At 45.8% G+C, this 17314-nt stretch overlaps 3 protein-coding genes across 3 annotated transcripts; 1 reads left to right on the forward strand and 2 right to left on the reverse strand.

Moving 5' to 3' along the window:
• Positions 1 to 2: 2 nt before the first annotated feature.
• Positions 3 to 5474, reverse strand: LOC147063020 (transcriptional regulator QRICH1-like). Its single transcript, XM_085925293.1, has 13 exons — positions 5186 to 5474; positions 4688 to 4806; positions 3878 to 4160; positions 3707 to 3787; positions 3503 to 3640; positions 2674 to 3432; positions 2327 to 2504; positions 2099 to 2253; positions 1905 to 2019; positions 1632 to 1740; positions 1416 to 1564; positions 1265 to 1355; positions 3 to 1114 (listed from the first exon to the last, which is right to left on the reverse strand). The coding sequence occupies exons 3-13, from the start codon at positions 4130 to 4132 to the stop codon at positions 928 to 930; spliced, it is 2217 nt and encodes a 738-aa protein (XP_085781419.1). The 5' UTR covers positions 4133 to 4160; positions 4688 to 4806; positions 5186 to 5474; the 3' UTR covers positions 3 to 927.
• A 452-nt stretch (positions 5475 to 5926) lies between these two features.
• Positions 5927 to 11626, reverse strand: qars1 (glutaminyl-tRNA synthetase 1). The gene is made up of 23 exons (XM_085925281.1): positions 11411 to 11626; positions 10970 to 11120; positions 10335 to 10444; positions 10180 to 10255; positions 10034 to 10098; positions 9896 to 9949; positions 9701 to 9761; positions 9548 to 9622; positions 9383 to 9468; positions 9228 to 9314; positions 9067 to 9166; positions 8920 to 8998; positions 8611 to 8850; positions 8435 to 8527; positions 8167 to 8304; positions 7940 to 8027; positions 7723 to 7869; positions 7502 to 7603; positions 7334 to 7426; positions 7125 to 7252; positions 6860 to 6926; positions 6635 to 6760; positions 5927 to 6515 (listed from the first exon to the last, which is right to left on the reverse strand). The coding sequence occupies exons 1-23, from the start codon at positions 11519 to 11521 to the stop codon at positions 6465 to 6467; spliced, it is 2328 nt and encodes a 775-aa protein (XP_085781407.1). The 5' UTR covers positions 11522 to 11626; the 3' UTR covers positions 5927 to 6464.
• Positions 11627 to 12395: 769 nt separating this feature from the next.
• Positions 12396 to 15255, forward strand: ogg1 (8-oxoguanine DNA glycosylase). The gene is made up of 7 exons (XM_085925374.1): positions 12396 to 12522; positions 12617 to 12957; positions 13021 to 13200; positions 13698 to 13876; positions 13957 to 14104; positions 14176 to 14225; positions 14288 to 15255. Exons 1-7 carry the CDS (start codon positions 12410 to 12412, stop codon positions 14483 to 14485), a joined length of 1209 nt encoding a protein of 402 aa, XP_085781500.1. The 5' UTR covers positions 12396 to 12409; the 3' UTR covers positions 14486 to 15255.
• The last annotated feature ends 2059 nt before the right edge of the window (positions 15256 to 17314 follow it).

Genomic DNA, 17314 nt, shown 5'->3' on the forward strand with positions numbered 1-17314 from the left:
CATTGTGTAGTGTTTTATTATGACACAATGCAGGCTAGAAGTACTTAAGGAAGTGCAGAAGTGATGCTGGAAAAAAAAAAAAGGCAAAAACATGGTATAGCAGCTGTACAAAAAGAAAGTTGCAGAAAACCGTCAGGCACACCCAGTCTTGACACACCACGGAGAGAGCGTGTAAGGGAGTGCACATTGCGGCACTTGGTCGAGTCGTTCAACTCGTTAATATACACCAGTCCAAAACAAATTCCTCTTCGTAATCACTTTGGGCTTGGTGATGTGCTGGAGGAAGAACAATCAATCCGGAACCTCTGCTGCTGCTGCTGCTGCTGCTTGTGCTGGTGCCACATATCCATTGTTTGGCAAGTGCTCAGAAATATTTGTATTCCAATGCGGGGGGGGGGGCTTCAATAGTCAATGAGAGCTCCAGAGTTGTATGGACAGACACAAAAGTGGGGGGGGGGGGGGAAAAACAACAACAACAACAACAAAGACGTCACACAGGCTTCATGATCAAATGATCATTGTGACACACAGCAACAACAAAAAAAACAAAACAAATCAACAGATCCAAGGAAGGCAGCAAAGAAATATATTACAATTTTGTTTCTGGAAAGCATATCAACGACTGATAGGAGGCTAATGATAAAAAAAAAAGAAAACAGCTAAAATAATATACACATGAAAGCAGAGAGATTAGCTCCGATCATCCTTTGGCCAAACGAAAAGAAACGGAAGAGCAGAGGAGATAAGACAAATCATTGCCTGTACTGATTGTATGTACATTGCACATGAACAAGTTAGTGTGCATGAAGATACACGCCCGCCAGAGAACACGGGAGGGAATCCAGAACTAATCTGAGCAATCAAAAGGCCGACCGACTGAAGAAAGTCAAGCGTGGCTTCCCCCCCCCCCCCCCACCTTCGCTCCAATTAGCGTACGCTCTCCGACATGTTGATGGTTTCTTGGATTTCACGGACGACCAGGATGCGGGTCAGCATCTGCTCCAACTCCTCTTTTGGGATGGGCTGGGTGGAGTACCAGATGGGGCTGTTCGGAGCCACCACGGGCTCCGGCGTCAGGTAGAAGGTGTCGTGACGTCCTTTGGCGCTCTGTGGACTGGAGAGACGTAAGGAAATATAAATGACAACCGAACCTTCCTGCTAAAAAAAAGGTCGTCAAACATTTGATATTTTATTGAGCAGTTCTCAACTGAATTTGAAGAATGGATGGTCAATTTTTGTTGTGAAGGCTCAAAGTGTGCTTTACCATTTGAAGAGGTAGAAATCATACAGCTTGATGGGGCACCGGAGAGGATTTTCCGGGTCCTCCAGTTGCTCCAAATACATGTCGTCTGTGACTGAACAAAGCGGAAGATCGTTGAAACCTGGACGAGCGGGTGGAAGCCATCTCTCTTTACCTTTCTGTCCGATGAACCTTTCTGCCGTTTTCAGGTATCGGATGCTGGTGCTCTTGTCTTTGGGATTATTTGGACTCTTCCTGGTGTGTCTGAGCACTTTGGAAAAGGCGACCTTAAGATGCTGCTCAATTGTCTTCAAATGAAAATACCTGAAAAGAAGGAGACGTTAGAAGCCGCTCGGGTGGCGGGCGACAAAATGGCTCCGTCGCCGCTCACTTTGTGTTGAAGAACATCAGCGTCGTAAGCAACGTTGATGGCGAATGAGCTCCCAGCTGTTTGCATTCCCACAACATCTCCTCCGTCACGTGACTGGGGATGATATAGCCTGGGCGGACGGGGATATCAAAAGCACAATGGTCGTTAAAGGCGTAAGGCTCGGTGGTTCAATAAGCAATTTGTTATGGTCTCATAGAAGGAAATAACAGTGTTTGGATGATATTTAAAAAGCTCTACCAAATGCGAAAGTGGTCCACACATTTTTGTTCTCACCGAGCGGATGGACAGACGGCGTCCAGGGCTGGAGTATCTGGTGCAAGCTTTGAGCAAAGCGTGTGTAGTACTGATCTGAAAAGATGTCATCCACGCGACCGTTATCAAACAGGTACTGCAAGAGAAGAGCGTGGATTATAAAACGGACGTCCGTACGAACAAAGAGGCAAACGTCAGCCCGGCCGGCCGGCTACCTTTTGGATGCACAGAAAGACATAGTAAAGGACGTCCGCTTCGTAGGGCTCTCCTTCCAGGCCGCGGGCTTCCGCGCTCATTAGCGAAAGACCCACGCACAGCTCGGCCACGGCGCAAGACACCAAGTCTTCCTGGTAACGCAGCGCCTGGCGTCCTAAAACATACGCGCCGCTAACTCACTGAGCTGAAGCAAAGACGGCAACGTTGGGGGGGTGGAGCACGCTTACGGCCAATGGGAGCCAATTTATGGCTCTCGGATTTGTCCATCTCGGCATTTTTCCGCTGAGCCCAAGCAGACCACACTTCCAGCCCCTCCTCTGGTTTGAGAGTGGCGGGGAGCAGAAGCTCCTGAACTTGCACTTGCTGCTGGCCTTGTCCGTCCACCTCCGCAACGATGGCCTGAGCCTGCACATATGGTTGGCAACGGTTAGCCCACTGGTGTTGTGATGCTGGCTAGAAAAAGTTGACACACCCCTGTTGACGTGGAGCCAATGCATGGTTTTGAGAGAGGAAGTCGAAATAATAAATGTTTCAATTCCTTTTTCTATCCACGGATCCAGCGGGCGGTGCGTACCTGTAGCTGCTGTCCATCCTGCCCGGTGAGTCCCTGCGTGTGCAACACCTGCTGCTGCGGGTCCCAGATGAGCGACTGCGTGGCGTTGGGGTAGCCCTGCACCGCCACCGGGATATGAATATTTCCGTTCATCAGCTGAGCGGGGAAGAGCGTGTTTGCGGCCAAGGTGTGCACCACTTCCTCTTGGCCGCCCATCCCCGCCGCGCTGGTTATGCTGGAAACCGCCTGAGCCGTCTGACTTTGACTGGAAGAGTTTTTCGACTTGTCGTTTTCCGCGGCGACCTGCGCGGGGACGGTGGTAGAATTGGCCCCGCTGACCTGCACGGTTCCGTAGGCCTCCTGGGGGATGGCGATGTGCGTGACCTGCTCCCGACCCGAGGCCCCCGCGGGAGCCGAATAGACGGGAATGGTCCAGGTCTCCCCCGTGGGACTGGTGATGGTGCCCGTGGCACTGTAAAGGTGCGAGCTGTCCACTGTCAGCAGGTCTGGCCGCAGGGAGACATAACTCTGCTGTTGACCCTGTCCTTGTGGGATAGCGAGGACCGTCGCCACCTGCTGACCAGGTAGGGCGTAAGACACCGTGATGGGCATGTCCACCTTGCGTTTTTTAGCGGGTTGGAGGACCCCCGCGCCTTGGGCTGCGCTTCCCAGAGCCCTCCTCTCGGCGCCGTCCTGTTGCTGAGTGGGCGAGAGGGCCCCCACCGTTTGAATTTGGATCTGCTGTCCCCCGGCGACAGCCGCCACCAACTGGGCTTGGAGCTTGAACAACACAACAGAAAGGCATTTTGCTGCGGTCGGCAGCGCCGCCAAAGCCGGAAAAGGTTAGTACCTGTTGGTGCTGCTCCTCGGTGAGATCTCCCGGCTGAATTAGCTGCGCTGTCGTCACACCTTGAAGCTGCTGATGGGAGCCGGAGGGCACTTGGAGGACCTGACCCAGCATGTGACCTGTCTGCTGGCCAATCTGCACCTGATTCGGGATGGCAATTTAACATAACTGAAAGTGAGAGACGAAGAAAGATTCAACTCAACGGACCTGTATAATCTGCTGCTCGTCATTCTGCTGCTGAGCCGATGACTCTTGGATCTGCTGCTGCGGCTGAACTTGCACCTGAACCTGCAGCAGAGACGGAGAGCTCAGCTCAGCTCCCTGCCCTGCCCGCCCACGCCAGGTTCCGAGCAAAACGCAGCCATCCGTGGCTCTTACCGGACACGCTAGCTCCAGAAGCGAGCCTGCCACTTCGGTGCTGTCCGTGTAAATGCAATTTGCCTCGGGCTGGTACACCATGGTGGTGGTGGTGGTGGTGACATCTTCACTTTGCTGGCTGAACTCCTGCAGCGCATCCGGACCTTTACTGGCCAAGGACTCGAGGAACTCTTTCATACGATGCTGGGGGATACTCCGAGCTTTCTGCCGCACCAGCTCCTCGTAGGAGCTTGTGCCGTCCAGGGAATTATTCATGCTTGCCAACACTTTTACAAAAGAGTAGCTGTGGAGAGAACGAGAAGAAAAACAATCTGTATTTGTAGGTGATGGATCTTTTTCACAACATAAGCTCTGGTTCGAATCCATATTAGTCATTCAGCGTTACAGAGATGGTCAAATCATTTGAGTTCCTTCTGTTTTCCCTTTTATTGTCAGCCATGTGATCATGTTACCGACAGAGCTGACTTTGGAAGAAATCCAATTTGAACTAAAGACGTTGTGATGGAAAACAGGACTTACTTGAAAGGGGAAAAAAAAGTGTAGTGTGTATTTTAAATATTTATTAGGACATCGGTTCTTTATGGTGAATCAAAATTAGACACGGCTATCATCGGCTGCTGATCGTAAATTCTTTGAATCAACAAATGAATACATTTAAACCTGAAGTACTAGTCTCAGACATAATTAGTTAGTTGATAAACAGTAATCTGGAAAATTCTTTTGCAATTTATCAATGGAAAAATTGACTATAACAGATTGTAAACATGTTTTATATTGCCAGCCAATCCAAATGAACTTGGAATCTCTAACCTCAACCAGGACCAAATGCGACAGTGTGCTCATCGGTTCAACTGCGGTTGCTGTCAGATTCGCAGCTTGTCGCTCGGTCGGTCGGCCGGCCGTCTGTCCGTCCGTCCGTCCTGTGGCGTCTCAAAACAAGCAAGTCAGAGAATACGAAAGGGTTAATTCTGTCTGCGTGTACTCGAGCTGGGGGACAAAAGCGCGCTCAATTTCCAAACGGGTCACAGCAGCCCACGGAAATAAACGAAGCCGATTCCCTGTCCAGTTATTTCGAAGCGCTAGAAAAGTACACAATAGTGCTCGGCGTGATATTTTTGCAGCAGACTACTCAACACGCCATCTTAGCCATCGGCGCGGCTAATTAGCCGCATGTTTGCTTCAGACAACCACAAATAGCGAGCGATGCAGCGAGTTGAGACATTAACAGTGGCTTCGCGTTTGCATGTGCTTCCCGAGTGCAGTGCGTAAGGTGGCGCGACATCCCGGTGTTGGTGAAACTGCACCTACTGTGTTTTGTGTTTGCTGCCAAGCTAGCAGGCAAAGGTTTGCAGACTCGCTAGCATCCGCAACCTTCCCTTCCCCAACGGTGGCAAGTCTCGGGCCGCCCACTTGGAAACAGCGCCTCTATGTCGTCAAGGAAGCAAATGTTTTCCACTATGGCTAGTCTCCTTCTTTTTGCAATTTATTGAACGTATTTTTTTTTTCTTTCTTGACTACTTAAATTTCGCCGGGCGCCATTTTACAACAGTACCGCCAGACCAATGGGCAGGCAATTTGTAAACCTGCCCTGCTCTCGCGGGATTTGGAATCCATGTTGTCGCGGAATCTGGCGCCGTGAGTGTGTTGCTTAAAGACGCCACACGCTGACTGCTTGGGCTACTTGGGCTGCTTGGGCGGGCGGCACACAGGAGAAGCGAGATAGTGGTCCACCTTAAAAGCTTCAAATTGTAGACACTTGTTCTTAGTGGTTCGCTGCCATCTCAGGGTTTTAAGGTCGTCGAATTGAGATAATGGCACATTTAGAATAGTTGTTACGCTGCGGGTGATGAATGCCCATCAGTGATGGGAGGTTTTGTCACTTTAATTTGTATTTTGTTTTATCAATGATACAAACAGAAACAGAGTCTGTCTGTGCTTGCATTTTTTTTTCATATATCTTCAAATGATGGCCTGCCACCGGTTCATTATTTTCTTACCCCAGCAATGCAAACTATACATAAATATCAAATAATACAAAGACAGCACAAATTATTTGTGAAATAAACCATGTTTCATACAGATTGAAACATTTTTATGATTTGGGCTATCGGCCCAGCTGTCCATTTTAGTATGACATATTTTGAATTTCCCCTTGTGGGTGAATTTGTTCCTTATTGAAACACAGACACAAACTGCTGTTTTCTAATAAATTTAAATTTTCCCTGATACACGAGAGCACCCTCTGTGACAAAAAAGAAATGATGCGTCATGGATTTGACAGCATCACCTCGATAAGACATGAGACAATATTGTTATGAAATTCAGGTATTGTGGTATGCACTGCACAAACAAAGAGGTAACTGTGAGCAATTACAAATACTCATAATTTCACACTCACATGACAAAGTTTGATACCAAAGATCCTAAAGTACTTAGAGTCACCAGTAAAATGGTGACTATTGTGGAAATTTCAATTTTCTTTCCATCTTCACCAAAGCCGTGGCTGGCTTTCTTTCTGCAAATGATTTTGGCATGTATCTGTGGGCTCTTGGGAAGCGGGACACGTAGCTTGATCGCAATCTTATGTTTACATCTTCCCGGGATCCTCTTTGAGGGTGACTGTCCTGTTGAAGACCAGCTGCAATGACAAAGGAATAGAAAAAAAGAAGCAGATAAGAGATACTGACTGGAAAAAGAAATCGCTATGAATGTATTCTATTTTCTAATATTTCACATCAGTCAGCTGTTTGGATGTACCTTGTCTGCCGTGCTGTCGGGGTCCACAGAGAAGTAGCCAACTCTTTCAAACTGGAATTTGTCAAGAACCTTTGCTCCCTTGACAGAGGTATCGACCAAGGCACTGTTGATCACTTGCATAGAATTCTGCATTTGTGGAGGAGGGAAAAAAAAAATGTAACTACTACAATCCAATGATGGGAACTCAAGAAACATCATGTGGCCGTCCGTGTGAGTGCCACTCACTGGGTTAATGTCGCTCAGGAAGCCATTGGGCACCTCAGCTGGATCCTCTGGATGTTTGTGTAGGAATCTGTGAACATGGTAAGAGCACAACTTTAATATCCCTTGTATTTGGATTCAGATTTTTTTTTTTAGAGAGAGATGAAGTACAGTTTACTGAAATGTTCTCATCAGAACAAACCAAACTGTGTTTGTGTCTCTTTTTTTTAAGATCGCAAAAATGTTTCTATCCACTGGAAGCGATGTTCTATTTAAAATGCCAACTTACAATCTTTCATAGATGCGCACTTCGCACACAAGCGGCTGGCAGACCCAGTGGATGAAGGCCTTTGGTTTCTCAGCTGTATCCGAACTGCAGCAGCTGACCTTAAGTTCCACCACTTTGCCCTGGGCGTCCTGCGACCAAGCGTGTAGGCTAAGAACACGTACTGCCCGAAATAACGTCATGTAAAAAAAGCCAACCCTGCTGAGTCGTACCTTGATGATCTCCTTCACAGAGATGACATACCCGGCGTGCCTTAAGCCGACAGGTTGTTCTGGGGTCAGACGTTTGTACCCTTTTTCCATCACCTGGGGAAAAAAATATATACATAAAATACTATAATGTATCCACAGTTGGAATTCTGTTTTTGGAGTGTGTCAAACCTCTCTGAAGTCACTTTGTTCAATGAAGATGGTGCTTTTAAATGGCACAGTGTGACTGCCCTTGGACTCATTAGCCGGGAAGTCTGGCACTTGCACTTCTGACTGAGAGAAAAAGCATCATCCAAAAATATTGCGCCTCCCTCCTCACAGATTTTAGATGATAGAAAAGTGTATCCGTGGGAATTTTGCCTGTATTTGAATCTTGAGATCTTTGAGCATACCTTTGAACCCTCAGGGAGGTTTACTATGGTGACTTTGAGAGGTTCTAACACGGCCATGGCTCGCGGGGCCGTCTCGTTGAGCACATCCCTGACACACGCTTCCAAAAGATGCGGCTCGGTTGTGGTCTGGGAAACCGTCACTCCCACCTAGAAAGGTGCCAGAATCCAGGGTATCGCCAGCGACCCTTGCCAATGCTCCAGTCTTCTTCCTGCTTACCCGAGCGCAGAAGTTGTTGATGGCCTCCGGTGGGAAGCCTCTCCTCCGAAGTGCGGTCAAAGTAAAGAGGCGAGGGTCGTCCCAGTCTCTGCAATGGCACAGAATATATCCAATCAATTCTTCTCGAACGGAGCTTTGAGGCTCTCCTATCATCAACGCAACACGGTTTGTCATCTGATTTCAAAAGAAAGAACAGAGAAACTAATGAACTATTTTTGCAATTTTACCTGACCACTCCTGTCTCTACCAACTTAATGATCTTCCTCTTGGACACCACCGTGTAGGTGAGGTTCAGGCGGCCATATTCCCACTGAACGGGGCAGTACACGTCCAGAGCATTACATAGCCAGTAATATGACGAACGCCTGTCAGGAAAAAAAATATATGAGAATTAACTCAATCAATAAATAACACAAAACAAGGTCTCTATGAATGAATTAAACGTTCATCCAAGAAGACTAATGATTGTCAAAAAAAAAAAGTGATCATGTCTACCTGGCCTGAAACTCTTTGGTGCAGAGTGAATGGGTGATATCTTCAATGGAGTCACACAGACAGTGGGTGTAGTCATAAGTGGGATAGATGCACCTGGAGAAAAACATTCAGAGATCCGGTAAAGTAGTATTCAAACTAAATTCAAATCAAAGAAAAAAAAAAAAAAAGGAGCCAACCATTCATCTCCTGTCCGATGATGCGGCGTGTATTTGATTCGGTACGCCACCGGGTCCATTTTGCCATCCTCCATGACGGTCTTCATCCTGAGTGTAATCTCTCCCTCAGCAAACATTCCCTTCTTCATCCTCTCAAACAAAACCAAAGATTCTTCGACGGGACGGTCTCTCCAAGGTGACGGAGGAGTATTGTGACCCTTCAATTCCTCCCCCTTCTGGTGGCACACATACGCATGACCTCTGAGGGAAGACAAAACAAATAAAAAAATCAGCATTGTCATCGTGCTATTGTAAAGTTGTTGCGCTCACCTGCGAATGAGCTCCAGTGCAAGATCGTAGAGTTGCTGGAAGTTGTCGGACGCGTGCGTGACCGCATACGGAGTGTATCCTGTGCAAGACCGTAAAAGTTGGAAGATGCATGTGGAAAAACCGTCATCATCATCATCATCAACTCACCGAGCCACTCCACCATCTCTTTGATGGCAGTGAAGTATTTTTCTTCCTCCTTCTCTGGATTTGTGTCGTCGTATCTCAAGAAACAAATTCCGTTGTTTGCCTGGCAAAAAGTCCAAGTGTGAAAGCAGGCGGATCTGTTTTGACACTGACATGGGACGTACCTTGGCATAACCAAAATTGAAGTTGATGGCTTTGGCGTGTCCAATGTGAAGGATGCCGTTGGGCTCGGGAGGGAAGCGGGTTCGTATCTAAAGGAATGAAAATGTCCGTCAGCCCCGTTTTGATTGGATTCTTTTTGTTTTTGGTGTGATCTCACCTGTCCACCATATTTCTCCAAGTGCGTTTTGAGCAAGTTCATAGTGTTTGGCGTGACCACATAGCCCTCGGTTGTATAGTTCTCGCCTGCGTTTGGGTTGTGAGAGATGCAGAAGTGATGCTTAGTATGGAAGAAATTTGTTGCATCTCATTTTGTGGTTGTCACCTGGTTTGTGGAACTTCAGGGCTTCACCCCTGAGCTGCTCCATTAGTGATTTTCCTTCCACAGATGTGGCCTCACCTAAACAAGACACATGTCCAAAATATAAATCAATAAACAAGAAACTTTGGTGGAGTCTTGTCCCATTCTGCACCTTACCATTAAGTGCCGTCTCTTCTTTTTTCGCCTTCACCTCATTCTCAGCTTTATTTTTCGGGGCCTGTGTTATATTCAGAGGGAAAACTTGATTGAAATGTCCATATTTGTTTTATTTCAGCAAGTCAATCATGAGAGCTAACTTCTGAAAATGACATTTGTCGTGATTTTTTGTTGAGAAAACCCTCAGAAAGTTACCTTCGATTTCTTCTCAAGGTCGGCCTCTGTCTTGGGGCCTAACAGGTGCAGGACCTTTAAAACCAAATACGGAGTTATTTACTTTGGATAATAGGAGGTTTGTGACATTTCATTCCAAAATTCCCTTTTAAGACCTACCTGCATGTCCACCTCATTTTTGAGAACTTTCCCATCAGCCCATTTTAGAGCGGAGCGCACGTCTCCTGCAACAAAGACCCAAACGGCCGTTTAAGCCTTGTGATTGCGCAATGTCGCTGGCTTCCAAAATGTGTGAGTGATCTTACCCATTAGCAGGCCCATGTTGAAGTGGTAGCGCTCCTTTTCAAGCTGTTCCTTATGCTTCTTGATCACAGACTCCACCTGCGCAAGAAAATCCGCTTTCCTGAGCAGATCACATTCAAGCTTGAAAGTTATTCTGGTGAGCACCAGCAGTACTTACGGCATCTTCAATCTGCTCTGGCGTGATGACCACACCCACTCCACAGGCTTCATTAAACTTACTCTGGTTAAGGGGGTCCTCAGGGTGAGTCTTAACAAAGTCCAAAGCAGCTGCGGTCAGAAATGTTGCAGAATAGAAACAGTAAAACATAGATTAAGTGTAAGCAGGTGAGACAAACAACATAATCCCAAAACGAATATGGCTCGCCTTCTCCGTCAAATATCAATCCGGCCTGTCATTGAAAGCAGATTATCAGTGTGGGTTAGGTAATGATTGATTTGAATAAAGCTGATTTATGAGGCTGTGTGACTCATCTCTGGAGGCAGCAGCAGACTTTCCAATTGCCAACTGAACATGTTTTAATAGTAGAAATAAAGCGGCCAGTACCACAAGGGATGATTTTTAGTAACGCAGCTTTGTAAATACTCGGCAAATATTAAAGTGGTTGATATGAAAGTGTTGTTTCACTTATTAGAATAATAATCCTCAAGAAGGATTTGAAAGACCGTGTTTTAAATCTTGTGTCTGTGCAGAATGTGGATGGCCCTAAGGGTGTTTTCCCCCTGAGGCCAGTAGATGACAATATACGCACGCCCCTGAAATAATGTGAGGTGTTGCAGCATGTCACACATTACCAGCAAGTTGGAGCTCTGTGGTGATTTGACACAGAGCTATGTTTTCTGCAAGGAATGCCAGACGTTTGGTATCTTTGAGACGAGAGGCCAGGCTGTACAACAATGTCCCCGTCGCTTTGTCCACTTCTCTTGCCCCATTGACACTGCCAGCCTAAGGAAAACAAAACAGAAACAATGAACAACACAACTTGTGATCTTCATTCATAACAACAATAAAGATCAGCAACACCATGAAAGAAGTTGGCACGTTTTGTGAGCCTCAATTGCCAACCAAATAGCTCGCAAAGCACTCAAGTAAACAGAAACATGTCCGTACTCATCGAGAAATTCAATTCATATTATTTTTCAAAGTTTGTTGTAGCAAAAGAAGTGGTCAGCGTGTGGCTGTCACAGCTGTCCCTGCCATGAATTCCACGAATGGATCTGGGGGGGGGGTCGAACCTGAACGATTGCGCTCTTCAAGGTGGTACTCAAGGCTGAATTTTTCAGGGTTTCTTTCACTTTCTGCTCACTAAGCCCAATGGAAAGGAAAAGTTTCGACGTCTCGTCCATTTTTTTCACTTTTCTCCAACTGGTTCAGGTGGACACCAACACACCAGCGCACAAGCTCGCTACTCTGAGAGAGAGCGAGAGAGAGACTAGTACTTCCTGTTCACCCTAAAGGAGGAAGGACAAAAAACACATAAGCCAATTGGAAGTGGCGGGTTTGACAACGTCAGCCAATCGTGTGATGGTTTAATAGAAGCACCGCCTACTAAAAGGAATATGGCCAATCACAACGTTTATGTCATATAAGTGGGAACGAACTCTTACACTATCCGAGAAATATTGCGTCAGAAAATCATTCCAGACATTTTTCTCATATGAATTTAGGATGACAAACTCTCTGTACTTATTTTAGATGCAATTTGAGTTTGAAAAGGAACACAAGACACGTGTTGTCATACCGTAATGTTTCCTCCTTAATGCACGCGTCATGCGTGAGTGTAACAGTGTGCAACTTTTTTTTTTGTCCATGAAAGCACACCGTCGCTAAAAAAAAAAAACAAAGCTAACGTTTTTTTAGTTAAATTTGGGATTTTATACGACTTAATTGACAGGCATTATCCATCGTCCCATTGAGTTATTTTTGAACATTATTACCATCAAGGCAACCACGTGCATTCATCTTTATGCGGTTAACCACACCGCGAAAAAAGTATCTTTTTCTGGTGTGTGTGACACACACACACACACACACACCGTCATATGCGGGAATCGAACTTCCGCACAAAAAAGAGGCGAGTAGACCGCAACATCAGCGCGTGACCCTCACGAAAAATCGAGCTTCCCCTCTGACGTCATCCAACTTCCGCCGGCAGCCTGGCTGTAAACAACAGCGAAAAAAGATGCAAGTCGAGGTTCTTCTCACTGTGATAAAGTTTTAGATGCATTCACGCAATGATGGCAACCCACGCGGTTCTGTCATCGGGAGTCAAAACGTGGAGAGCTCTGACCTGTGAGAAGTCAGAGCTCCGATTGGATCTCACTCTTGCTTGCGGCCAATCCTTCCGGTACGTCACTTCAACTAGTAGTTTGCATTGGTAAAATCGTACGGCACACTAATTCAACAAAAAGATTTTGAAACGATGCATATTTTTCCCGCAGCTGGAGGGAGACGGCAGACGGACACTGGACTGGAGTGATGGGAGGACAAGTGTGGACTCTGACTCAGACAGAGGACACTTTGTGGTACCATGTTTATAAAGCCAATGACACACACGTGCACACAGGACTCATGGCAGACAAGGATGGCGAGAAGAACATGTCACAGCTGAAATGCAAGGCAGCCGTGAAAAAGGAACAGAAGGAGGAGGTCAACCGCCATGACGACGAGGACGAGGCCACGTTGAGAGATTACCTCCAGCTGGATGTCAATTTGAAGGATCTGTACCGAAAATGGGGAGCAGCGGACAATCATTTCCAGAAAATTGCAGACATCTTCACCGGTCAGTGTTTGCTTGCTCTCATTTGTGAACAGCTGGCATTCAAAGCCCGTTTTCATTCCCCAGGTGTGCGAATGCTCCGCCAGGACCCGACAGAATGTCTCTTCTCCTTCATTTGCACCTCCAACAACCACATCTCTCGGATCCAAGGCATGGTGGAGAGATTGTGCCAGGCTCGAGGTATCCTGCTCCGCCAGCTGGATCAAACCTCCTACTACGACTTTCCTTCGCTGTCGGCGTTAGCAGGTGCGCCGATATTTTGCCTTTGTGTTGCGCTCCTGTACTGTTGTCAAGTTCCAGAGTCTGCCGAGAAAATCCACGCAAGATCAATTTAATAATACGAATATGGTAAATAGATTGCAAATGTAAGGCCCTCGTATTCAAGTTTCATCATCTAGGTACGGCGGATCAAAAAAAGTCCACACACCCACAACTCAAAGTATTCCGAGAGAGGAAGTAAATATAAACAAATTAAATAACATCGTTGCATAAGTGTGCACACCCTCTTGCGACTAGGTTGTGTTCAAAATACCAATCACATTCAAATTCAAAATGAGTTTGGGTGCTTTTTCTTTTTTTTAGCTTTAGTGGCCACATCAATAGAGAAAAAAGTGTTTTCATTTTATACCACCTTAAAAACATGCCATTTCAACCGGGCTGTGTTGACTTTCTAGATCTACTCTATATGGTGTCATAAATGTATTTCCACTATCTAAGCCAATGTACATTTTGCCTTTTTTTAGATAGCAGCGTAGAAGCCCGCCTGAGGGAACTCGGTTTTGGATACAGAGCCCGGTTCTTGCAACAGAGTGCAAAACAGATTTTGGATCAACACGGTCACAAGTGGCTTGAAGGTCTTCGCGGGGTCCCGTATTCAGAGGCTCGCCATGCTCTGCGTGCTCTACCCGGGGTGGGCACGAAGGTACAGCGGACGGACCAAAGGAGCGGCCGCTCGCTCTGTCGTCAGCTCAAATGTAACTCGTCCCACGTCTTCTCCTTCAGGTGGCAGATTGCGTATGTTTGATGTCTCTGGATAAAGCCGACGCCGTGCCCGTCGACACGCACGTGTGGCAGATCGCCAAGCGCGACTATAAATACGCCGCGGCCAACCAACCCAAAAGCATCACGGAAAAGCTTCACAAAGACATCGGTTTGCGTTCGATCGTATTTTGGAAGTATCCCGCCCGGCTTTACCTCGCTGATGTTTCCACTTGTACGCAGGTGATTTCTTCAGGAATCTGTGGGGTCCTTACGCCGGTTGGGCACAGTCCGTAAGTAGATGAATGTGTTGTTCAACATCTCCACGCATTTTGATCCACGTTTCATCCTTTAGGTGTTGTTCTGTGCCGATCTCAAGAAATTCCAAAAGCTGAAAGAAACGCCACATCTGAAAAGGCCGAAGGAAGAGTTGGACACTGAAAGTGTGGTAACGTGCAAGAGAGAAAATAGGAAGACTGTGAAAAACAGGAAACTAAAGTCAGCATCGCAAAAGAAGGCAAAAATGTCCGTGAAGGAGGAGCAGCTAGTATGATACAACATTTTGATACAACTATGTTGAATAAGATAGTTTGGGTAGTCATTGTTGTTTCTATTTTCCCATGAATTGAAAAAATAAATAGTACTGTATCGTTTTTTTTTGTTGGTTTTTTTTTAGTAAATACAAAATGGCAAAATTTCAATCCGCAAACAGTTCTTGCAAATTGAAAGTAAGTCGGCAAACTTTGCTGTGGCCACTAGATAGCAGTATACACTTACTGTTTTCCACGTTAATGTCATTTCTGGGTCATCTGCCAGTGTCTGTGCTATTAATATGTCCATCATGGCTTTCGTGTTCATATCTAAAACGGGTCAACGGCCATTGCCCTGCATCGCATTTCTATGGAATTGGTTGGACTGTGTCAGCTGGCCTTTTTTTGTTTTTCCAGCAGCCATTGTTGCTGTTTTTGTCACAAATACTGGCCTCTTTGCCACATTAACAATATACAGTACGTGCATATTCACGGCTTACGAGTTCGGGTTCCATTTTCCTCCTCAACGCAAGGAATTGGGTGCATCCTGAATACGTTTGCAGATGTTATGCATATCTGCGTGTGTCATACAACCAAAGGTGCTGAGGTGTGCAGCCAGCCATGTGCATGAAAGAATGTGACTCAGCGTTCATGCCCACTCTACTTAAGCCAAACACCGATGGGCTTCAGGGCAGAATGAGAATGGAGTCAAGAGAGCAGCAAAAATAGGGAGGCTTTGGCGGATGGATGGATGGATGGATGGATGGATGGATGGATGGATGGATGGATGGATGGATGGATGGATGGATGGATGGATGGATGGATGGATGGATGGATGGATGGATGGATGGATGGATGGATGGATGGATGGATGCTGAGGGTGGCCACGTGAATTTAAAAGGCAATGCCACGCACAACTCTGCGTTACATAAGGGATGGCTCTCAGCTTGTTCTTTGTCCTTGAGTATGGGGCATCTCTTCGCATCAGCTGCAGTGAATTACTTCAGCAGCAGGGGGCGTCACAAATTGTCATGCCAAAAACAAAAACCTCATAAATCCTGAACACTCACTTCCAAGTTTGAATTGATACATGACCAAGGAATTATAATTGCTTTATGTTGGAATTAGTGGCTAATTAAGACATAGGTGCTTGGTGAAAGTGTCTGTTGTTTCTCTAAGTTCTCTGTCATTTGTTTCTTTCAACTTTCACTTGACTACAATTAACTATCTCCGTTAGCCTGCGTGCTTGCTAGCAGCCAAAGTGGGTAGCCTAGCTGTTAGCTGCTCTTCTCCAGGCTAGCACTGATGGTGACGACCCTTGATTATTTAGCTAGAGTTAGTTTCAACCTTTTTGCTCAAGTGGTGGTTGAAACACAGTCACTCTGTAGTTTCTAAAACCACAAATGCTATTACTGTTAAATAGTATCAGATGTATTCAAGTGTGTGAGTGTGTGTGATACATTGATGAATGAAAAAATGTTGATTTACCTTAGATGTGGTCAACCCAATGCAGCTGGAGCCAGTCCCCACATGGGAATCAGTTTTCGGGGGGCCCCACACCGATTCATCTTTGCAGTCGAGACACCCACAGACGAGTGATGAGTTGGCGTATGAATATTTTGGCTGTCTTTGGTGAAACGAGGCCTCGTTAAATTTCCCAGCAATGAATACTTTCTTGCAACTGACCGGCTTTGGCTGGCGAGTGATGATTGGTGTGCAATCTGAGGAGGAGCCAATTCCGCCTGTTCCAGAATTGAAGTTCGCATCGCCGATAGCCGGCTCAATTGAAATGACAGACACCGTATTCTTGGACAAAGATGAATGTGGGCACAAGGCAGCATGAGTATCACATGCGGCTGTGGCGTCACCAGCATTTAAATGTTGGGACTTATGGCGCATTAGTTCTGGCTTTGAAAGTACTTTCCAGATTGATGAATAGCTGGCTGTCAAATATGATGAAGCGCACACTCACTGCGTACATTAGTAGATACACCTGCGCCTTTGTTTTTGATTGACAGTGTGGATCAAAATTATTGTTGGAAAAAAAAGATTTCTTTCAAAAAACGGATAAATATTCAATAAATGGGTCCCATGAAAATGGAAGGAAAGCACACAGCAGACGATTCCAAAGTTCTATAATAATAGAAGAAAAAGACATTTCACAAATGATTCAGTGTCATGTTGTTTTTATTTCTGTGTTTATTGAAAAACAGATGAGCTGTCGCTCGCCATGTTTAAAGCCCGCTCGGCTTTTCCCGCTGGCTCAGTTACAATGTAATGGCATTACGGCAATCCTGTGTCGTGCACGGGTTATTTCAGGATGACACAAATAACGACGGCTGTGTGCCACCAACAAAGAGGACATTTGCACACTAGCCGCAAGCTATTAACAATGTGGTTGGTATATTTACTCTTTGTATATTTGATGTTTGCTGACAAAAGTGTCTTTTCTTCTCGTCCGGTGTGAGTCAGACACATGGACAGACATTTGGGGGGCAGGTAGTATCGCCAGTATGTTATTTAACTTTTGTACAACCAATGCAATAATACAGATATCAAAAAAGAGGATGATAGTGGATTAAAAAAAAGTCTAAACACTCCTGTTCAAATGGCAATTTTTTATCAAATTAAAAAAAAAATCATTCCAACCAAACCTTTTTCTCCAGTATTTGCTAACCTGTGACCGATACAATAATTAAAATAAATTATTATGTATATATTTTCAAGAGGGGAGTTAATAGGTGAATTGTATGATATTTTATTCTTTAAATATTGATGAATTCCGAGGAAAAATGGCACCACTCGCACAATATAACGACATAGCTGCTCAGTGCATATCGTATAGGATTCTT

The sequence above is a fragment of the Syngnathus leptorhynchus genome, chromosome 1 (assembly GCF_054491065.1).
Source record: "Syngnathus leptorhynchus isolate UIUO chromosome 1, UIUO_Slep, whole genome shotgun sequence".
Taxonomy (NCBI): Eukaryota; Metazoa; Chordata; class Actinopteri; order Syngnathiformes; family Syngnathidae; genus Syngnathus; species Syngnathus leptorhynchus.